Raw genomic sequence first — 24,308 nt, 5'->3', positions numbered from 1 at the left:
GGGATGCGGGGTAGGGTGGGGGCTAGAACAGTGTCTGTATGAACTGGGGGGATGCGGGGTAGGGTGGGGGCTAGAACAGTGTCTGTATGAACTGGGGGGATGCGGGGTAGGGTGGGGGCTAGAACAGTGTCTGTATGAACTGGGGTGACGTGGGGTAGGGTGGGGGCTAGAACAGTGTCTGTATGAACTGGGGTGACGTGGGGTAGGGTGGGGGCTAGAACAGTGTCTGTATGAACTGGTGGGATGCGGGGTTGTGGGAGGGGAGCTGGAACAGTGTCTGTATGAACTGGGGGTTGAGGGAATCAAAGTAATTTACCAACCGGTTTTAGACACAGAATAACAATACTGTTCTGCAATAGTTCACAATTTTTCTGCAGGAAATGAGGGAAAATCCCAGGAATTTCTCGATTGGCATGTATATAGTGCAATCCCATCAAATCAAGCATATAAACCCTGCAGAATTCAAGAAGCATTTGAAAAAAAACTTGCTTGTACTCATTAGGAAATCAGGTTTTTGTGCAGTAACATCTTAATTTATTTTCAGGACTATCCTTACAAGGTGGAAATTTGGGCCTTATTGTTGGGATTGGTAGACTAGACATAAAAATAATACTCAAATGTTCCATTTTGATCCCTGACCAATGCCCCAATCCAGTTTGTTGACCTGCGGCAATCCAGTGCACAGAATCCCCTCATTGGGCATAAGGATGACAGTCCTGCCCCATCTCAGAGTGATCCCTTGACTCACTGGAAACAAGGATCACATTGAGTGTAAGTGGTGATGTATAGAGAAGGGTGGAGGGGGAGGGAAGAAGTACCATTATCCCCACAAATGTTAATAATACGACTTTCTTCTAAATGGTTCTTTGAGTAGTCAATGTCTGTTTCTAGTGTTCAGTATCTGGTTGCAAAGTCTGCTGAGACTTGTATTAGCCTCTGGATATTATGAGAAGGGACCGTGAGAATCACTCAGTGTTTCTACTGAGATTAGCTGTTTCATAATGTATGAATTCATCTAGTAATTACATAATAAATACGGCAGTGTTTTATATGGTGTAAGAGGTAATTTCCATTTACAGCAGTCTGTGCTTGAATGAAAGCTATGAAATTGAACCTTCATCCAGGTTAACCCCTGCCTAACTTGCAGAAAGTTAAAATTGTGCAATAAATTTGTGTAATGTAATTAATTTACATGTTCCTGAAAATCTCTATGTTCTGCCAGTCTCCTGCAATGGAGGCTAATTAATAAAATTGCTAATTCCTGTTAACATAATAAGCCTAGAAAGGACTAGATATTAGTACACGAACCTTTAATAAGTTTGTATGAATTACTTTGCTATTTGAACAAATGGGGTAATGCCTCTGTTAAGGTAGCGAACAATGTAATTTCATATGAACACAGTGTTCATACTCCAATATCGCACTTTCTAAGCGCCAGAGTTTTAACAGATGAACTGAATAATGAACAGTGGTGAGAAGTAAGTAATGGCACTAAGATCAGCTGACTGGATTTGGTTGATGCAGTTTATTTACATATACACATATTTTTGAAGTACAAGTTTTCTTTTCTCTTTTTTCCAACAGCAGAAGTAAATCTTTTGCACAGCATACACGTGTGCCAGTAAGGAGACATTGCTCATGCATGTAAAGTATTACTGAGAGTGGGAAGTGCCTAAAAGGAAAGCAGCAAATGAAGGAGGGAGGGAGAGCGAGAGTGAGTGAGAGAGAGCTGGTGATGTTCATGGGAAGCAATGTTGTGCAGTGGAAGTCCCACTCATGAGACTCACTAATAAATTGACCTGCCCCACTTTGCAGCTTTGTTCTCCGGCACTATTTCCCTCTTCTGCATCCTCTTCCTCGCGCTGTGTGCTATCCTCCAGCTGGCTCCCAATCCCTGCGCTTCCTTTTGCATAACTAGGAAAGCAGTGTCCATTGGCTGAGATGTAGGTGTCTATTTTTCCTCTTTTGGTGGTATTCCCCATAGGGTGTCAATTTTTGGTCCATAATAGAAAGCTTTACTCAGTGTGAAAATGAATAAAAGGCATCAGGCACATCATTAAATAGATTGGACTTTCAGCCTCAGCTGCGATTGAAAGCTGTAACTACAGGCCTGTGCAACTAGGGTCCTGACCTTATGTTTCTGGGACACTCAGTGTTATTTTCTCATATATTATTTAGCAAATTTCACAGGAGCATGGAACTTGTTGCACTTTGCAAGGACATTCAATGCCCAAGATGTTAAGGAGTAGTTTAGTGGAACATGAAATCTGTGCAAAAGATATTGCTTTATCTTATTCATAGAAACAAGAAGTGCTGACATCTCCCACATTAATAGTTTCTGCTATCCAGCTATAAGATGGATTATATCATAACCTAATTTATGTTTTAGAGGCAGTTACAATACTGTCTTTACACCTTCAATTAAGGAATTTAAAAAAAAATAATGAGGTAGATTTTCACCTTTACCACCTGGAGGTTGAGCTCAAAAAGGAAAGTTGGGCAAGGGGTATTGCACATTGGTACCAGAGACGGTCTAATTTTTCTTCTATTTAAATTAATGAAAGGCAGACTCTGTAATTAGCATTTGTTGTCCTTCTACGCTTTGCCCCTTGATGCTCAACATAGCAACATTCAGCCCCTCAAGCCTGCTCCGCCATTCAATCAGATTGTGGCTGATCTGTGTCTCAACTCCATGTACAGGAAACTTTTGTTTAACCGGAGGTTAAATGTCCGGAAAGCTCTATCTACCGGCAAAATTCAGGAGCCGTTTCCTATAAGTTTTTTTACTTCTCGTTGCTTTTTTTTTCCAGTCAGGCTCTGCAAAGTCTAGCTGAAGCTGTTGCTTAGCTACAGAGACGCTTTTAAGCTGCGGCCGACTGTTTTGAAGCTGTTGCTAAACAACAGGGTTTGTTGATTCACACGGAGCTCAAAAGCTCCGTATGTTTTAACATTAGCGCTGGTTTCTACGGCAGTTTTGATGGTACGGCACCAGCTCGGTCCCGTCAGTGCCGGATACCAGAAAGTTTCCTGTACCTGCTTTAGCTCCATATTCCTTGATACTCATACCTAACAAAAATCTATTGATCTCAGTTTTGAAAGCTCCAATTGTCCCAGTATCCACAGCCTTTTGGGGGAAGAGTGTTCCAGATTTCTACTTGTGTGAAAAATGCTTCTTGATTTTCCCCTGAATGGCCTAGCTCTACTTTTAAGATTATGTCCCCTTGTTCTTGATTCCCCCGCCAAAGGAAATAGTTTCTCCGAATCTACCCTATCAAATCCTTTTAACATTTTAAAGACCTCGATCAGATCACCCTTCAATCTTTCATACTCAAGGGAATACAAGCCAAGTTTATGCAACATGTCCTCATAATTTAATCCTCTAAGCCTAGGTGGTGATGGTGAAAATCTACCCCAGCACTTTAGCTACTATATTTAGATTTCCTCGGTTCCAAATGCATGTCCTAATTTAGGACTTTTGTTAAAGTTAAGCTGGAAACAGTAGAGGGAATATATTTTTATTCCCAGTGACCTTGTACAGTTTCAAACAGATACTTGCTCTGAGCTGTTTCTTAGCCAGCTATAACAAACTGTTGTCAAGCACAGCAAGACTTAAAAAAAAACAGCACAAAACCCAAGCGTAAATTGTCACCAGTTAGCCAGTGGAAAGAAAAAGCCATGTAGGCACCTGCTGTGGTTCAGCTTAAAGAGAGGAGGTATCAAAACCAAAGGAGTTTGCCCATCTGGGAAGACTGTGAGAAAGAGAATGTGTATGGTCTTACCGGCAGACTCCTCTGTACTGCTGGCGGCAGTAGTAGGTGGGACCACTGGAATCTCTGTGGGAAAGAAAGGCAAGCAACAGCAATGAAACATTAATATATCATCCACAAGTGTACAAAACATTTCAATGTCTTTTATAAAAAGAATTTGTTTTGTAAGTGATCTTTTTCACAACTTCAAAGAGCACATGTGCATTGTTAATCTGAAATGCTTATTTACAATAATTGTTTGTATTATGTCTCCTTCGTTCTCAGGAGTTTCTATTGAATAACAACAAATTGGGATATTGTCTCCAGCAAGACTTGATTCTTTCAATCATACACCTTTCTGACAGAAAGTCAGCATTGAGATTGGCCATGCATGAAGGAACACTTTCATCTCAAAAGAGGAGATTGAACTCCGAGATTCTTTTTTGTTTTAGCTGAGCGTTTCTAGACTTGAAGGCAAGTAGACAGCATAAAGTACCAGAGACAGGGCCACATAAAATATCTAAAGTCATTAAGAGATCAGCTTCTGACTCCGTCAGAGGCACACAGCACATCAGAACAAACACAGAAATATAAGTCAGTCACATGATGTCATTCACCAAAAAAATAAAGCAAGGCTGTTTAAAAGGTGAGAGTAAAGAATCAAGTCTTATAGAAACAGGTGTCATATTATGGTTGCCACTCTCTGACCCTGTATGCACTTGTGCTTTTAAGCTAATTTAAATCAATCATAATTATTTTAACTATACACATCTTGGGCAGAAGTGCATTTCAATTGATTTATGTTCAATCATATTCTGAAGCTTGGTAAAGTTGATGTGGTCTAAATGAAATTCTTGCAGGGTTTAGGATCTAAAACAATTCAGGCTAGCTAAAATTTATAAAATTTTAAAAAACATTTTCAATTTGAAATGCTCTATCTTGATGAAGGGGCACAGGGTCAAAATGGTAAAGGATTGTGCTTCCGGCTCTATAAAACCTGGTTAAATCCACCACAGGGAAAGGGAATGAAGATCTCCTCTTTCAAAGGTCGTAAAGGGAGTTAGTTTGGAGGCAGCCTGGTATTTCAGGCTCTCGAGCATTTGAGGTCCCAAATAGAATTTCATGGCTTTAAGTCCCAATGTCCGTGCACTCAAGCTAACCTGTTCATTTGGGGGAGCTTTATCTCCATCCAATTTTTTCCTTATCCATCTTCTCTCTACTTATGTTGGTTATAGTTCCATGGGACAGAAGTGGTCCTGCAGTACTTCACTCAAATGGCCAGTTTTTGTGTGTGAGCCTGGACAGTGGCTTTAAGCTGGCTATTCAGTTGGGGTCAGAGTGCTGAGCCTAATTCTGTCCTCCTCACCCACTGTTCACATATGCACCTTTCCTGGAGGAGCAATCAGGACACCATCAGCATGTTGAGGCCAACTGTATTGAGCCTACTCCCACCAAAGCTAACACCTTCCTGGTGACTTTCCCACTGTGTATGGCTCAGTGTTACACACCATGAAGTGCATTCACCAACTGAGCAGTCATGACGGGTTTCAGAATGGGGAGCTTCCTCAATTCATAGCTGGTTTGCTTGATGCAGCACCATATGAAGTTAGGTGTTCTGTCTCCTGCTAGCCGATCATACAATGGCACTGAAGGTGATTGTGGCAAAGTCTATAGCCTGGACTGTTCTGCCTTCCTGCCAGTGGGATGTGCCAACAAGGCGGTGAATGAGGAGGGGGTAAAGCTATTCTTTACTTTAACGACATTAGTTTTGGGAGTTGCAGTCCAGGCTTTGTTCCTACAGAAAACTTTCCTATGACTTGTGGTTAATTCAGCAGTAAGAGCACTGAGAGAGCCAGCATTCCAAGTAATATTGTGTCATGATGCATATTTTTGAGGTTAGGGGAAAAAGTGCATTGTCAGGGCAATGCAGGGAGAGCCTAGTGCTACATTTGAATTATTGTTGTATCCTAGAATGTTTAGTGGCCGCCTGAACTAGTTCAGATAAGTATACAGTCAGTTTATTTATGAAGCACTTTAGCTGTTGGCTGCTAAAGGCTTTGCTCTCTCTATTATTGTTGCTTCTAAGGAAGACCAGCTTTCTCTGGATTCCTCAGGAAAATGAAGACTGCTTATTTGGATCTGATCATTTCAAGCTCATTGTCAGACTTAACCAAATTTCAATTCAGACCATGCTACAAAACTACTTCTACTTAGAGGGACAAAAAGATGAGTCCACGTACTTATGCAAGGGGCTATGGGAGATCGGCTTTGCTGATAACCCTTCGCGCATCTGTTGCACGTGATGCCGGTCACGCCATCTTTACAGGGACATTGACCTGTTGTTTGGTTACAGGTTTTGCCAGCTGCACCCACCGGATGGCAATCGCATGCTGTGAGGAACATACAACAATGGGTAAAGAAAGGCAACATATACCAACAACAATAGAGCTTCGGAGTAAATAAGGATACAAAAACAGAGAGAATAAAGAACAGAGATTCGCAGAGATAGTGCCGCAGCCCCTACAGTTGCTGCTTATAACCTTGGTTTTTAAATCATGGCACCTGCCTGAGCTTTTCCTTCAGAGATCATTATTTGATATTCTGTGAAATATTTAATCAGCGAAAAGGTTTCTAAAGCCATCATTGGCACAAACACAAGGTAATTAAAGCTACAACGTATCATTTATACAGTGATTTGCTTGCCAATCTCATTCGTTACAAGTGCAAAAAGGATCCGTTCAGTGGACAAGAAAGTCAGTCACTGCAATCAGATTTAAATAATCCTTAATAAGTAAATGATCAAGATTATATACGTAATGAAAAGGTGGCACACTAGATCACTATGGAATCAACACCAATGCTGTAATTGGCTATAATTGTATAAAACCCAATATTCTCCTATGAATTGATGTTAGAATTTAAATGTTGTCCTTTGTTTCTCATGGCAGTGTGGTAAAACTTAGGCTATACTGGTGTCTTTTCATTTATTATTAATTAAATATACTTTCATTTTACTAACAATTCAAAGAAACTTATGAAGAACAGGAATGTGACTATAGTTTGGAAATGATGTAATACTATCATTTAACACATATCAAATTCCGCTGTCCATTATTTTAATGGAAGCATTAACCCATTTATTTTAAACAGATTAATGCCTCTGTTAAATAGCGGACAGAGGAATTTGATATAATCTCACTGTTCACACAACAAAATGTCCAGACTTATATCTCTGCATTCTTCAAGTGGACTTTTCTTCTTAATTTCTAAACAGTATTTGTCATTTAAATATATACACAGAAGGCTCTGACATCTAGAAATGCATTTTTTGCTATTCATTCATTCTAATAGATTGCTACGCATTTTCAGATATTGAACTCTACATAACAAAAATGTTTGCTACAATAAACAGTGTTCTTAGGTGTGGGATATAAAAGTGTTTCATGGTAAAGTAACTGTAATGGTCTTTGCACTGTAAACCTACATTTATTAGCAATATTCAATATAATTAAAATGTAGACAAACAGCCATGTAATAGCTGGGCTTTTCATTCAAATTATTTTCCATTTAAAATAATGCTCATGAATGGGAGCATTTGACATTAACCTATATTTAAAGTTACTTGATGGGAACAGTTGAAATGATCAGTTGTTATTTAATTACAACCTTGTAACGAAAATGATAAATGGGGGAAGCAACATAACAAAAGGATTGTGGGAAAAGAAGGCTTGGGCAGTCAAGTCAATGGTGTTATTCTTCCTCCACTCTTTTCTGGATATTTAGTGAATCAGGATTTTGTACTGCTGTAGTTTTTTGACTTGTAGTTTGAAAGCTGAGTAGATCAGTAGTGCAAATGTGACTGCACTGAGCAGGGCTTCGGACTGTCACTACTCTGTTACATATCATTGATTCAAGTCTAATGGAAATATTGTTAAAAAGTTACCCTAGTATATATGTTTCCCCTTCTTTTGCACTGTCCCGTGCAATATTCCCAAGTATCAGAGGGTGGGCAAGAAATTTAGTCCAAAGCACCTGCGAATGTTGATAAAGCTGACCACTAGATCACTAAGGATTGTGGATGAGGGACCTTCAGTGACTAGAGCCTGAATTTCCAATTGCCTCCAATTGCCGCCGCACCTTGAGTATTGTGTGCAGTTTTGGTCGCCTTATCTGAGGAAGGACGTTCTTGCCATGGAAGGAGTGCAGCGAAGATTCACCAGGCTGATACCTGGGATGGCAGGAATGACGTATGAGGAGAGATTGGGTCGATTGGGCTTATACTCACTGGAGTTTAGAAGATTGAGAGGGGATCTCATCGAAACCTATAAAATTCTATCAGTCCTGGACAGACTAGATGCAGGAAGGATGTTTCTGATGGCCAGGGAGTCCAGAACCAGGGGTCATAGTCTAAGGATAAGGGGTAAGCCATTTAGGACTGAAATGAGGAGGAATTGCTTTACCCAGAGAGTGGTGAACCTGTGGAATTCTCTGCCACAGAGGGCGGTGGAGGCCAGTTCATTAAATATATTCAAGAAAGAGTTGGATATATTTCTTAAGGCTAAAGGGATCAAGGGATATGGGGAGAAGGCAGGGACAGGGCACTGAGTTTGGATGATCAGCCATGATCTCATTGAATGGCGGAGCAGGCTCGAGGGGCCGAATGGCCTACTCCTGCTCCTATCTTCTATGTTTCTATGTTTCTATGTGGTGGGGTGCGACTTCCACCCATCCAATGGTGCCAGCTCTAATCCTGCCCTTTTTTTCCCTTAATTTGAATACTGTAGTGAGCTTCAGGAGTTGTAAACATCTCTGATGGCAAGCTTGCTCTTTTCGAGATGGGAAATAACATGTCTTGCAGGCATTAAAGGCCTGCAGCAGCTCAAAGGGGCCACCACAAAAAAATGTAGTTTTGTATGAAGCTGAGAAATGTCTTCACGTAAAAAGATTGGAGAGGAATGCTGCAGCGCACAGAGCCCCGATTTGTGGATGTTGACGTGATGCTACGGGAGGTCACGCTTTGGAGAAACTATTTTGGAACTGACAAAGGACTGGCTCCAAAGAGAGCTACAGTAGATAAGTGAATGGAGCTATCCAGCAACAGTGCCAAATTAACAATCTGCTGCATGGCCACTCAGTTAATGCTGTGAAAGATTTATTGACTGTACCATGTCAGGCAAGGTAACAGGAGCCAGTCACAGCTTCCAAAAATCCACTGTACTAAGCATGTTTGCCACTTACAACCATCTCTTCCCACTATGTTAAATTGCTTAACTAGCTTACCATCAATGCCTATGAGACAATGAGGTGTCCTTTTATAGCTCGCCCGGAAATGTTCCATCACTCACATTCTTACATGCATATTCCCCACAAATGCCATGTATGAAATGCAATTGCTTGTTCATGCACGTATGAGAATATCTATTTTGACCTGCATGCTGATACCTGGGTTTTTCTGTATCATAGGAATGAAAGGCCACCCTCACTTTTATGCACCTATTCTTCAACCACAAGACAGCCTGCAGCAGCTGGGAGAGATTGACAACAGGTGATGGCCACCCAAAACTGCGACTTCTCACCCCGATGAGGAGGAAGCTATGCAGATCCTGGGGAGGGAGGAAAGGGAGGATGTCAGAGGTGACAAAGTAGGAGGGCGAGTGCCAACAAAGAATCCATCATGGCATTCTTTTCCTTCTCTTCCTATTACACTCTGCATTACTTGTCGGTGAGCCATATCATGAAACTCTCATGACCCTCCTCCTATTGTGTGAACTCCGTTTCTCAGGAAAACCATTCTAACTTTTCATCTTTTCTGCCTCTTGATGTTTCTGAAGCAGATAAACAACGACAAAGTACACTGCGTCCCTGCCAGAACTTTAGAATACGAGATATCAATCACTCTCTCCCTTCCAAGTACCAGTCCAGAGATATCCACCTGGGGGGAATTTGAGTGTGAGTCAGAGGGGAGTGAGCTGGGGGACACACAGCGTGGGTGAGCAGGAGCAACTGGGGGTAGAACATGAGGAGGAAAACATTGCTGACCAGAGGAGCCACTTATGTTACTCCTCCATTTAAGAGTCTGAGGATCCAGATCTGATGAGGCCTGCATTTAAAGGAAGGTTGCTTTCAAAAGAATCAAACGTGTACGGACATGCAGGCTGTGCCCAAAAACCGTGCAGCAGATTGCAGCTAAATTCAAGGAATCTACTACTTGCATCTTTGATGCCCTGATGAATGGCTTTACAACACTGCCACACATCTTGGAGCAATGGCATCTCCAGGGCCATCTGCAGGGTTTGACCCATGACAGAGGCCCTAAGGGCAGTGCGCACTTCTTCCTTGGTAAGGAATGTTTCTTCCAGCCTGCTAGTGATTGAGACTGGGTTACAATCAACAACAACTTGTATTTATATAGCACCTTTAACATAGTAAATAGTCCCAAGGCGCTTCACAGGAGTATTATAAGACAACAAATTTGACACTGAGCCACATAAAGAGAAATTAGGGCAGATGACCAAAAGCTTGGTCAAAGAGGTAGGTTTTAAAAAGCATCTTAAAGGAGGAAAGAGAGGTAGAGAGGCAGAGAAGTTTAGGCAGGGAATTCCAGAGCTTAGGGCCTAGGTAACAGAAGGCACGGCCACCAATGGTTGAGCGATTATAATCAGGGATGCTCAAGAGGGCAGAATTAGAGATATCTTGGGGGGTTGTGGGGCTGAAGGAGATTACAGAGATAGGGAGGGGCGAGGCCATGGTGGGATCTGAAAACAAGGATGAGAATTTTGAAATCGAGGCTCGGCCAGCGAGCACAGGGATGATGGGTGAACGGGATTTGGTGCGAGTTAGGACACGGGCAGTTGAGTTTTGGCTCACCTCACGTTTACATAGGGTAGAATGTGAATCAAGTATCATTGATATCTTTAAAACTGCTCTATCACAGATCAATGGCCATACATAACCTGTGCTTGGTATCAGTGGCATGGCAGGAGTGTGCTCCTATGATAGTGCTATCTCGCATGATAGCAGGACTTGCATGCCCTCCCACCAGCTCTCTCTGATGCCTGCACAGGTGGCAGGAGTGAGACGGGGCCAGTTTGCCAGGAGCAGTAAACAGATGCAGCCATAGCTCTCACAAGGCAAGGGCCAACTCAGTCCCAAATGACTCATATCCCTAAACAGCAGCCAGCTACCTCAACTAGGAGGAACTAGGTTAGCCTTAACATACTGGGACCAAGGGATAGCGCAATAGTAAGAAGCATTCACAGTCACACTCAATGGATTTTGATTAAAATTATCATTGCACTAATGTTGCGTGTGCATACACTGTTCTTGGTAAGGTTTGGAAGTGGCTTTGATGAGTTAATATGAAGGGTAACGGTGTGAGTTGCTGTACGAGAAGGTTCTGTGGATGATGTGATGCGAAGGGGAGAAGATGCAGATATGACAGTTTCTGGGGTGTCCAACTATGGTAGTCAAGAGAAGCTACGAATGAGTGTGGCATTCATCCAGGAAAAGGTTTCCCTCCTCCTCTTCATGCTGCTTCTCAGGCAAATGCAGACTACTAAAATAGAAAATAGAAGAACATCTAGAAACCAAAAACATAGTAATGAATAGTCAGCATGGATTTCAAATGGGAAAGTGTTGCTTGACCAACCTCATTGAATTTTTTGAAGAGGTAACAGAGAGAGTAGACAATGGTAATGTACTAGATGTAATTTATCTAGATTTTCAAAAGGCCTTCGATAAGGTACCCCATAATAGACTGATGAACAAGGGCAGAGATTACGGAGTTGGGGGACAAATAGCAGAAGGGATAGCTGGCTGGCTTCAGGACAGAAAGCAGAGAGTAGGGGTAAAGGGCAGCTATTCAGAGTGGCAGAAGGTGGGTAGTGGTGTTCCACAAGGATCAGTGCTGGGACCACTGCTGTTCACAATTTATATTAACGATTTAGACTTTGGAATCAAACACACAATTTCTAAATTTGCGGATGACACCAAATTGGGGGGGAATACTGAGGAGGACTGCAACAAATTACAGGAGGACATTAATAAACTTGCAGAATGGGCATTTAATTGACAAATGAAGTTCAACACAGATAAATGTGAGGTATTACATTTTGGTAGGAAGAATAGGGAGGTCACTTATCACTTGGAGGGTGCGAATCTAGGTGGGGGTAGAGGAACAAAGGGATCTCGGAGTACAAATACACAAATCACTAAAAGTTGCGACACATAAAAGCAAGGCCATAAAAAAAGCAAACCAAGCACTAGGGTTTAGTTCTAGAGGTATAGAATTGAAAAGTAGGGAAGTTATGCTAAACCTGTATCAATCCTTGGTTAGACCACACTTAGAGTACTGCGTACAGTTCTGGTCGCCATATTATAAAAAGGATATAGAGGCACTGGAGAGGGTGCAGAGAAGATTTACAAGGATGATACCAGAAATGTGAGGGTATACATATCAGGAAAGGATGAACAGGCTGGGTCTCTTTTCTCTTGAAAAAAGGCTGAGGGGTGACCTAATAGAGGTCTTTAAAGTTATGAAAGGTTTTGATAGAGTGGATAGAGAGAGAATGTTTCCACTTGTGGGGAAGAGCATAACTAGAGGCCATCGATATAAGATAGTCACCAAGAAATCCAATAGGGAATTCAGAAGAAACTTCTTTACCCAAAGAGTGGCGAGAATGTGGAACTCACTACCACAGGGAGTGGTTGAAGCGAATAGTATAGATGCATTTAAGGGGAGGCTAGACAAGCCTATGAGGGAGAAGGGAAGAGGGTTATGCTGATAGATTTAGATGAGGAAAGACGGGAGGAGGTTTCGAGTGGAGCATAATTGCCGGCATGGACTGGTTGGGTGAATGGCCTGTTTCTGTGCTGTATATCCTGTGTAATCCTATGTAATCCTATGTAGGAACAACTCTGCCCGAATTGACAGGTGTCGGGGTAATGGCAGCTAGGTGTCGGGGTAATGGCAGCTAGGCGCCATTAACTGCAGCCTCACCGGACTGGCCTCCCTCTGTTTCTCCTCCTCTTCTAGAAAGCCAAGGTAGAGGGGATTCTCCAATGAGAAACCCATATTGTGCCCTATCTGAAAGGGGAAGAGGGTGGGGGAGGCAGCCCTATAGCAAATGGCAGAAAGGCAGATGGTAAATTAATGGGCGGAGCAAAACAAAAATTCAAAATTGGTGCAAAAATTAAGATTTTGCAAATCTTTAAAATATCTGTGTCTGGCTCTCTAAATTTACTTCTTCCTTTTGCTCCAGTGCCAAGCAGTCCAGCTTTACCATTCTATATGGGAATGATTACAGCTGAGCAGAAGTGAAGCAGTAATGACAGAAAATGGGATGTATGGCATCACTACGTCACTACCAACGTTCCCTCTAAGCTGCACGGCCCCACAGCTGTCTGCCGGTCCTGCACAGCCCGGGACTGGTTTTTCCAATGTTAAATTGTGAATGGGCCGCGCAGCCCCCCAAAAAATTAGGGGGAACGTTGATCACTACCATATCCTTTAAATACACCCAACCATTTTAGGAAAGGTGCTTCCACCATCTGCCAGAAATGACAGTAGAAAATTTGGTGGGTGCTAATGTGGGCAGAGACCTTTTATGCCAGATCGACGCCCCATTTCCCATCCCATCTGTACGAATACAACCTGAAAGAAGAGTAAATTTCAAGATTGAGAACTGATTTTCTCTCTCATTATGGAGAAGCACCTAGCCCCCCTCGTAGTACCGCCAATATGATCATAGCTCACCATACAGGGAGTTGCATTCCTTGGCATAGCACACTGAAGTTCCAGTCTATCACTACAAAGCCTGCCTCATTTTGTTACTTTTCTCTGTATGATGCAACATCCATGCTATTGATATCGATGTTCTGGTATCTTTCTTGAGCTTGAATTGCATTCAAGTTGTATTGAAAAGGCTACTCTCACACTCTATTCATGAAAACAAGCACCTACTCTTATTTATTTTACATATATTATGTTTCCATGATCTTTTAAAGTACAAAAAATTGAATTTTAACAGCTTCTTTGAGTTTCCCAGATGTTTAGTAAAAGTTAGAAATGAACAAGATTCCCGGGTAGACTATTAATCAGAATCAGTAGTTTCCCCATTGGTCGTCTTCCAATACATTCAATCAGATTGGCGATAGCTTGTTCCTGAAAGACCCTGTGGGGTGAGACCTATCTAGCTCACAAAGCCTTTGGAAGTCAAAAAGGATGTTTGGTGGACAGATCCCATTGCTGTTTGTGCCCGTGAGCTTTTAAAGACAAAATAAAAGCTGACAACCAAATAAGAGCCGTTTCCTCAGACAATGTGGAAAGTATGTAGAATAACAACAGCAACCAAGGAGTCAAAACATTGAATGGCGTCTAAGGAAACTTTATCTAATTGAAAATATATGAAAGATGATTTCAGTTATGGTATTACAAATGTGGACTAGTTGCTGGTAGCTGCTTTGCTATTTCCTGGTCAAAGTTTATAATTTGTGTTTGGCTTTCTTGGGAAGGATCAGGGAGATGTAGAGGCCCTGAACAAGGTTCAGAAGAGGGCCACTAGATTAATATATAATTTAAAGACCCTTAGTTATCACGATAGGAAGCTGGGTCTTTTTACTCCAGAAGAGCATAGAACTCCAGGGAGAGTGAAGTGACTGAAGTGATTAAAATGATGAAGGGACCAGACTGTATATATATGAACAGATTATTTGAATTAGATAAGTTAGGGAGAATGAGGGGATGTGCATATATAAATTATGTAAGCATAGAACTAGATTAGATGTCAAGAGGATTTCCTTTCTCCAGAGGGTTTTCTTACATTTGAATTAAGTTACCAGCTCGTGCAGTGGGTGCACATTCACTGCAAACATTCAGTAAGGAACTGGACAAGTTCCTGGAGGAGGCCGATATGGTTGAGTACAAAAGGTAGGTGCGTAATATACCACATGGTCATTGTCATCTCCTGGAACTCATTTTGATAGCCTTCAAGGGTCAGTGAGGAATTTTTCAGAATTCTTTATTCCCTGAAATGGCCTATGGTCTTTTATTTAAATCTGGTGTTTTGCTTCTCCCAGATTATTACATGGCTGCTGATGCATGGGGAACATTGAGGATCATGTTGCTTAGTTGCAACACAACGCAATGGATCAGACCTGATGGACCAATTGGTATTTTCCTGTTCGTCATTTTTGTACATTTGTAAATATTTCCTGGTGCATTTGCAGGTGATATAGTTCATGAATTGGCTAGCTAACAGCCTCTCATTTCTAGCCTTGTTTGACCTTTTTGCAATGGAATACTGCATGTGGACAGTTGGATTCAGTGCAGTGGATCAGTATACTGAGGCTAGAAAAGACTTGATAATAATGACCAATGTTTAATGCATTCGTATAACGTTCCTCTGTCTGCTGTTTTAATGGAGATATAGAATTGTTTATTCTTTGAAAGTAAGCACAGCTTCATATATTGCTATGGATTTGGCTCAAGTCTCGTGCTATCTGACTTCTGGTAGAGCAATGAGATTTGTGGGTGTTTTAAAAGTGTGTGAAAGAGCTTCCAAAGTTTGGATAACCACAAGCCTGTTAACTTTAGCTTTGCAGCATTCTTGTAAATGAGCAGAAGCAGGGCATAATCCTTTTTCTAAGGTGAATTTTAAGCTCTTAAATTATATTATGCAGAAAATCAACCAGAACCAAGTAAAGCTGCAGAGACAAACGGAAGTGGATTTCTTTTTGCCTGATTATGGAGCAAATGGTGATAGGCAAGCTCGTAACATGGACTATGCTAGAAGAAGGAGAAAATATGGTGACAGGAGGAACCAATATGAAACGTAAGAAAGCAAAAAGAAGGAAAATGTTTCAAATGGTTTGAGAATTGTTGTGAAATATTTGCACAAACTCAGAGATAGAAAATATATTATTTTTGCTAGAACTCTAAGAATATAAACTGGGAAACAGTCGCTGCTTTGGTACATTTCTCTAATTTATCTTTATATAACACTCAGTTTTAAACAACTGCAGGGAATTTGTTTTGCAGATGTTATTGATGAAGGGAGGTGCACACTTTGAAAGATGAAGAAGCCTTTAAGTGGTCAAAGGGTTCAAAGACTTCCTCCTATGCTATATTACTGCAATAACGTTCTTTTAGAATCCCCTGTGTCTTTACCTTCAGATGATGCATGGTTCAGACCAATACTCCATCAACTTGTCCCAAAAGTGTTTCACACAAAGGTAACCAGCTGAAGTCAACAACAATTACATTAACCTCGCTTGGTTATTTATACGCTGCATAGCTTTTCATGAAAGAAGCATACCTTTATAAACAAAACAATATGCCTAATCTTGGCAACAGCCTTGCTCAATTATTATAATCAAAACCAAGATTTACTGAACATGAAAGAAATCATTAGGAAAAAATCCTCCACCACATCAACAGGCTGAAGATTTTCCAATAATCCAAACAGCTTGTTAATTTTTTTTAACAGGGACCATAAAAGTGAGTATTAAAAAAAGATGGAATCTGTTTTTTCGGGACACAGAGTAAGAAAGATGTCGAGCTCTGAGTAATGCTCATGTCTCTTATGGTTTTGCCTGAAGCCCTTTCTCTGTTATCAGTGGACACTGCTGGTGATTTGTATCATTAAAAACAACATAGTTCCTTGGACTTTCACTAGAAAATGACCGTGGTATCTGATTGGAATAGTATTTATCAGATTGTTTTAATGGTCATAACACATCATGAAGCAATGGCAATTATTCCAACAGCTGGTTTTATTTAATTGAAAATTGTATACACATTGGGTTTAATCTTGGGACCCAACCTACAGTATGCCTTTTATAAAACAACTAGCATTGTTTTATTGTATAATCAGAAAATCCTTCAAAGACTAATATCTCCATGTATAATTAAAACAATATTGTGAATTGCTCCATTATTGAGCCTGACATTACTAAGTGAATTTTTCAATATGGTGCTTTTTTTTTGTTAACTTAATCTTAATCTATTCTGACTGAATCTGCTGGTTTTCATTTTATCTTTGGCTTTGACATGATATGACAGCTGGAAGGGTCCTGGTGCATGCAATATGCAAGTGATTACACTGATGAGATGCTGAAATGTACCAATCTAGTGGGGGGAAAGGAAGATGGCTACAGGAGAGGTGGGAGGTGGGGGTTACTCGTGTGCAGCGAGGAAACTCAGACTGAATGTGGAAGACTGCAGGGATTCAGACTGACGGGTTGTGGGCTCTGGCGAATGCTGTTGCTTTACTTCCAACTTAGCTTTTATATAGCAACAGATTTGAAATGTGCCTACAGAACAAAGGCCTAACTCTGCTAAATGATTAGGTACACATGCCAAGCATGTGATCATCATATGCCGGCAGGGTTTGGATGGTGATTCCGTTTATAGAGACTCCAATTCTTACATTTATAAATTACCCTATTTAGTATATTGGAGCAGGAACTAAGATTTTTGGGTTATTTTCTAATCATGCTGAAAGAGCTCTACCTGAAATATTAGCCTGTTTCTTGCCCTCTTTTCAGATGCTGATGGGCCTTGTGTGTATTTGCAACACTTTTTGCTTCTTATTTCAATTATTTTCTTGTTTTATTTTTGCATAACCGCCTGAAATAACCAAGGATGCTTTTAATCGTGTTGTAACCCTCTTTGTTGAACAGGTGTCAGTTCATTTCTTGAATCAGGTCTCTTTTTTTTGGCTGAAATGTTTTTTGTCACCTGGTACTTCAAAGCATGCGAGCCACTTTGTCACTTATCTCCAGATCTGTCTCTTGTCTTACTTCTTCCTTTCAGTGCTACAGTCTTGGGTGGGTATACTTGAAGCCTCATTAGTGCGCATATAGTTGAGCTTTGTACAGAATTAATTATAACCCAATGATTGAGTGTTTGAACAAGTGCTTAGTGAATGAGTCATTGCCGTGTTTTTTTATATGTTAGGTTCAGCACACTTTGTTGAGGGGGGTTCTGATCAATAGCTTTCCACTATGGGAACCATTAGCAGGTCTCAGCTTTACACTGTGGTAATAAATCATGGCCTTCATTAAACGAAAACCTTTAACGGGGCTGAAAAGTGTTTGAATCTTCACAGAAGCACAGCAAAAGCCCAAGTGACAAAGAAGGAGTTTTAGGGACAAAAAACAGGTGATTGCAAATCCCAGTGTAGTGCAGTCTGCTGTAATGCTGTCGCTATCACTTAAGTGCCTGTACTTCAAAAGCCAATTAGATGTTAACTGGAGAAACCTAATACAGTACCAGTTCTAAACCTGACAGCTTCGAATTCCAGTTTACTGCGAATTTATAGCTGATTTGGAGTAAATATGCTCAATTATCAGTGGTGCAAAGTTATTGTAATCCAAAGGAAAAATCTTCTCCCCCCCCCCCCCCCAAATAAATTGAGCTGTGAAGCAAGAGATTCCTATCAGGATAGTTAACAAACAGGCAAATGCCACTTTTTACAGGAAAGGATGGCTTAGCACTTGTGTTGAACTAGTAATTGAATACCGCCTGCCTCATGAAGTGTACTGGGGCAGCTGTAACTATAGACCATAGGCGACCACATTCAATTTGGATCAGAAATTTCAATGGGGACTGTACTATACAGCTTCAATAAATTTGAAATGCTCCTGCATATAAATGTTTGCATCCCCAGTTTGTTCTAGCTGTGCTGTTTAGTCCACACTGACATTTTTTTGGGGAAGTAATGTTGCAGTTTATCTTTTTTAATTTGTGTGCGCAGCAATTGGAAAATCTTTCCATCAATTCAAAATGAATGGTTGTGTTGCAGAAATAGACTTGCTGAGGCAATTTGCTTTCCTTTTGATTGACAGCCATGAGGTGGGGGGTAGTGTGGAAACAGCCTGCATTCATCATCAGAATACAATGCAGCTGAAAATAACTGAGGGAATCTAAAATAATCTGCGCACATTAATCAAAAATGTTGGAACTATCTGTAATTGTTTCAGTGATTTCAACCCACATCTTTCAAGTTTTGTTCAGTTAACCCTATAATGAAATTCTTGATGTTGTGTTTAATTATACGGAAAATAAACAGTGAAGAGCGGTAAGTTCACTGTGAACAAACTATTGGAGTGACATCATGCCACAAGCTTGTGGGTTATGGTTTATTGTTTTGTAAATCATCACCACTGATTCATCTGATTGCTTTATACCACAAGCTGTATACTTAAGAGGCTAAAACATAAAAGAGAAATATCTAGATTAAATATTTGCACAGATTGAAATTTATTGGTATGGAGGGAGGTTGTTAAGTGAAGCCAGTGTTCAGCGCTATGCTCAACATTGGCTAGCAACATATTAATATAGCATAGTTTATATTCAAAGTGCTATTTAAATGGAGTTGACATTCTTAGTAATGCTATATTTCGGAAAGAAATGACCATCTTGGGAGTTATGTTATAACAGTATGTCTCCCCTCTTAGCTTTCCAGAATGCAAGGACTTATTGGGGTAGAAATGAGTCTTGGGCAGTATCGCATTAACAGTGGAACAGAGTATCGGACGGGGTGTATAATGGCTGGCCGATGTGAAAGTGCCCTTGTTGAGCTACCGTCTAATTTCTAACCCATTGTTCCACTGATGCCAGCAGCCCTTTGGTACCTCCTGACATGAATCTTGTCATTCATGTGGAAATGACTTATGAATGATACTGGGCGGCCTGCTGGTGGCGCTGTCCAGGGAGAGTATAAATACTCGGGCATGGGCCCAGCTTGCTCAGGACATTCTTTAACAGGAACTAGTAAAGGACACAACTAGATCTCCGTGTTGAAAAACAGTTGATTAAAGCCTTGTTTAATACTTAGACCAAGTGCCTAGTAGTTTTCTTACGTTAACTCCCACAAGTGGTAATTTTTCATGTGTGAGCCCGGACAATGAATCTTGGGTATCTATCCTTGGGATTATCACACCTAAACAGGATCCTGTCCTCACTTTACACACACAAACACACACACATGCAATTTCCAGCAGGAATCAATGGAGAGTAGCCTCCCGCGTTCTACCTGACGTAAACTTGAGCTCATCCAAAACTCTGCTGCCCGTGTCCAAACTTGCACCAAGTCTCGTTTACCAATCACCCCTGTGCTCGCTGACCTACATTGGCTCCCAGTTAAACAACGCTTCGATTTTAAAATTCTCATCCTTGTTTTCCAATCCCTCCATGGCCTCACGCCTCCCTATCTCTGTAATCTCCTCCAGCCCCATAAAACCGCCACCCCCCCGCCCCACCCCCGAGATATCTGTGCTCCTCTAATCTGGACTCTTGAGCATCCCTGAATTTAATCGCTCCATCATTGGTGGCCGTGCCTTCAGCTGCCAAGGTCCTAACCGCTGAAATTCCCTCCCTAAACCTCTCCGCTGCTCTACCTCTCTTTCCTCCTTTAAGACGTTCCTTAAAACCTACCTCTCTGCCCTAATTTCTCCTTTTGTGGCGTGGTGTCAAATTTTGCCTTCTAACACTCCTGTGAAGCGCCTTGGGACATTTTACTACGTTAAAGGCGCTATATAAATACACGTTGCTGTTGTTGTAGTCAGGAGCAGGAACCCTGGCCGAAATTTCTCCACAGCCCTAAAGGGGCACAGAGATCAACTGTAGTGATCACTCTGCTGCCCAGTTAAGATCAGCACAAATCAGGGATCAAACCTGGGACATTCCCAAGGGCAGGAATTCCTCCTTGCACCGTATTTTGGTATATTGATTAACACATTTGTGTTAAATTCTTGTGTGCCCTGTTTTGACAAAGTTGTTTACCTGTTTAAAATAAATTTGTGAACAAGTTTAAAATAAATGGCTTATATGACTTTGTCAAAAGAATGCCCACTGGAATTTAACATGAACGCATTAACCAGCAGGTTAAAAACACTTTACAGTTACCCAAGCCCTTGAGTATAAATGGATTCAGAACTTGTACTCTCTCATTGCTGGTCTAAAAAGATGGTTATAGAAATGAACATTGAAATAGATGGCAGAGTAATGGGCCAGGAATGCTTTGCTTTATGATTTTTTAAATTTAAAATGTATTTCAGCTGTTGGTATCGCTCTCACATAAAGACCAGTTTGGCCAATTCTTAGCTTGTTTGATATGGTTTTGGCTCTGCATTAAATTGTTAACTCAAGCCATTGATTTCTAATTGAATTTTACTTTTCCCAAAAATGACCGTTACTACTTTTTGCTTCACACTAAGAGAATCTGTGAAGGGAAAGTAAGTGCCTTGTGAGTTTATAATGAAAACAAGTACAGCTGGAGTGACCCCTTCAACCCATGAACTTGCATATTATGCGATGCCCATTGCTAACGCACATGGACATAAACAATATCTACCTGCATTTCATTCAGCGTGACTTGTACGTCACTGACCTTTTTGTAACTCTGACTGCCCTACACATCATGTCAAATGAAAATGAAACGGGCTATTTATAAATGAAACTGGAGAAAGTAAGCTCGAGACTTAGAAAATACAGTTTTTCTCAAACCTCTTTAGCGGGTTTGATTCCTGGTCTGTGCTGAATTAACTGATCTCTGCTGGGGTGATTGAGCAGTTGTAGCACAGAAATTGGTCTCAACATCCCTTGGATAAGGAGGGGAAAATTCATCCAGTGTTCCTGTTCGTGATTACTGTTGCTGGAATGCATGCATCTATGCATTTCCGTTGCAATGAGGTTTGGCTATGATGCTGCCCGTGTTCAAATATCCTGCTGACATTCACTGTCTCGGTCCCAGAGAGTTGCTTCCACTTCTGGATTGTTCATGGAACCAAGAGATTAGCTGAAGAAGTTTGAGGTAAACTATATTTTCTAAATTGGCTGGTCTTGTGTGACGTGGCAGTGCTTGTACCCACCAGGCAATCAGGGCTGCTTCAGCAGAGGGAAATGAACACAACAAAAACCTTACTTTGTTCTAAGCCTCTTGGTCAGGATGACAACTCTGATTATAGGATTATTGGACTTCGAATCCCAATTTTTTTCTTGTTTCAATTTGTGCTAAATTATGGGGGGCAATTTCTATATCATGGCCTTCAGTATAATGGGCAAAATGCTGGGCTCCAAAGTAATCTGTAAGGGTGGAGTGTATTTGCACTGTGTTCCTTAAGAAAAATATATTTTGACATAAAAATTAGATTTATAATAAATAACACAAAGAACATTAAATTTAAAACAGATGTTCCAACAGATTGAGAGGCTGCAAAGAAACAAACTATAAGCAGAACAGTTTCTAGGCAGCCTTTCCATTGTCCTTACTATATGTTGCCACTCCCTAAAACCATATAAAGGTCAGGACTACTGCAGTCTGAGCAAACACGCTGCCAATAGTTTCCCCTTCAGTAAAGCATTGACTTATTTTAACATGTTCTCTGGATAAAATGTATTCAGTACTCTGCAATCAGTGAATCGCATCAATAAATATGCCTGGTCATGCTACATTTCAAATGGAAGTATCACTTGCTTCCATAAAATGATCCATATATAAAATTCTCCAATTATCCAAGGTACTGTGAACATTCAATATGTTTGAAATGTAACCAATCGTTGGATTCATTGTTAGGGTGCTGGACTCCTGATTAGAAAATGTTAACTCTAGTCTTTACAGACCCCTAAAGTCGGAGCGTCCTTAAAGACAAATGGAATGACATTCCTCTGGTCAATAAATTTACTGAACAGGTCAGTGCGAGTCCAAAAGCAAAAGCTGTTTTATACTCGTGCCAACTTTTTCAACTAAAGTTAATGACAAGAGGACTTCCGTCCTTAGCTTCCCAGTTCTTCTCTGGGTCACCTCCACGAGGGAGAGAATAGGGGTTGGGAGGTGGTAGAGTCCTTCTCCCACTAACAAGGGTGTCTCCTACAGGGAGGGACATCAGAAAAGCAGAATTAATGGTGTTCATAGTTATGTGCATGCATTGGAGAGCCTAGGTTTCTGACCTAGAAGAATACTGTAAGCTCAGGGAGGCAGGGAAGGAAAAGTAAAGATGGAATGGGCAAAAATGGAATGCAATTTAAAGTTCATTCCTATGAATGAGGGTGTTACGATACAATTTTCAGAGTGAAAGATTAAGTGACGTTTTGTCACATACTGTGACAAGTCATTTCTCAAGTGATAGACCATGACCATTTAGCTTGCTCACAAAATACTCAATCTCAAATTCCTTTTCAGCTCCCAAAAGCAGTTTGTTTTTGCAGTTCCATAAAGAAACTATTTTGTTCATGGTTAACAGATACTGCGTTGTACAAATAGGTTGTGTCCTTATGTGAGAACCAAACGTTCTGTCTGCACGTGCACCAAACATTAAAAAAAAAATGTTTTCATTGCCAGTGAAGCTGAACAAACCTCCATGCTTGAGCTCAATTGTCATCTTTTAAACAAATGCCTCAGGTGAAATAATTACATTCTGGTGCTATTGCTTAGAAGTTGTTTTGAGCAGTAAAAAGTTTCAATCTGTGCCATTGATGCGGTTTTATTTTCAGATCTTTTCTTATGCTTAAAGCCCATTATTAGGGGTGAGGGAAAGGTAACTTGTTTTCTACCCTTTTCTTTTCTAGTCTCCTTGTGCCGTGTACCTTCTCTAGCCAAGGAAATGAGCTGAACCGGATCACAGTAGATAGCAGCCATTTACAAAGTGCATGAGAGCGATACAGGGACCTGGTCTGACTTTGCTTACCTCCCTTGGGGAAGCACCTAAACTTTACAGAGTGTCTCCCAATGATGGCACTTTTTTAGATATGATGTGGAATCTCGGCGCGCACTGAAGTCCCATCAGTCTTTAGGACTGCACACTGGAGTTCGAATTCTCTGTACCACTGTGCTGCCCAAAGCCAATTTCTTTCAGAAGAATGAGTCTTTTTAAAAAAAAGAAAAGGTACCTTTTTAACATTTTATTCACAAATGCAACCTTCTTCCTTTTTACGATTCTGAGCCAAACGCTGCTGTCTAGTGGCGCTCCATTCTAAAAAGGCGCTCATCAATGCAAAGTGCGAGGGAATGGAACTCTTCCCACTTCAGGCACCCAGGATCAACATCAAGCATTCCCAGGTTGGGTATAGTACAGCCAGATGTGGTATAAAGCTCCCTTTACTCTGCCCTACTCTGCCCCAACACCAAACTCAGAAGAGCACCGATTAGTGTTATTTATTGATTATCACAGTTGGCTTTATTTTAAAAAAAGGTTAACTTCCGAGACCCAAAATTCTGTGGAAAGTTACATAACACAACAGCAGCCACATGCAGCAAGTCAGCTGTGATGTCACCTTGCCCAGAATGCACTGCAGGAAGGACAAGTAATGGAACTACTCAAGAGCACAGTTAAGAGCTGGATTTCTGTTAGTCAGCAGCACATGCTGCAGAACACTTGGCAGATAACCATCTCGTGACTAATGTACTGAAATGTACCACTTTTGAAATGGGGATTGACTTTCCCATTAGTTACAATTTGGTTAAAAATATGACAAAAAGATTTATGCTGTGACTGTGAGTCATTGAGCTTTTCGGGAAAATTTTACATGAAATTAAATTGGTCTGGAGTCTACCAGCATAT

The 24,308-nt window shown here is 40.9% G+C and overlaps 1 protein-coding gene across 6 annotated transcripts in view; it reads right to left on the bottom strand.

Annotated features, from left to right (window-relative positions):
- The window catches only part of LOC147102764 (netrin-1), a 247,306-nt gene that overhangs the window by 52,551 nt on the left and 170,447 nt on the right, over positions 1–24,308 (bottom strand). For all 6 annotated transcript variants that reach the window (XM_085963549.1, XM_085963551.1, XM_085963550.1 and 3 more), the window contains 2 exons: positions 5,987–6,136; positions 3,780–3,833 (listed from right to left, as the gene is read on the bottom strand). In XM_085963549.1, the coding sequence (XP_085819675.1) occupies positions 3,780–3,833; positions 5,987–6,136 (204 nt within the window). The remainder of the gene's footprint in view (positions 1–3,779; positions 3,834–5,986; positions 6,137–24,308) is intronic.

Source organism: Somniosus microcephalus, chromosome 21, assembly GCF_052327205.1.
Source record: "Somniosus microcephalus isolate GS21.2 chromosome 21, FLI_Smic_1.0, whole genome shotgun sequence".
NCBI lineage: Eukaryota > Metazoa > Chordata > Chondrichthyes > Squaliformes > Somniosidae > Somniosus > Somniosus microcephalus.
This window is presented reverse-complemented; position numbering and strand designations above follow the sequence as displayed.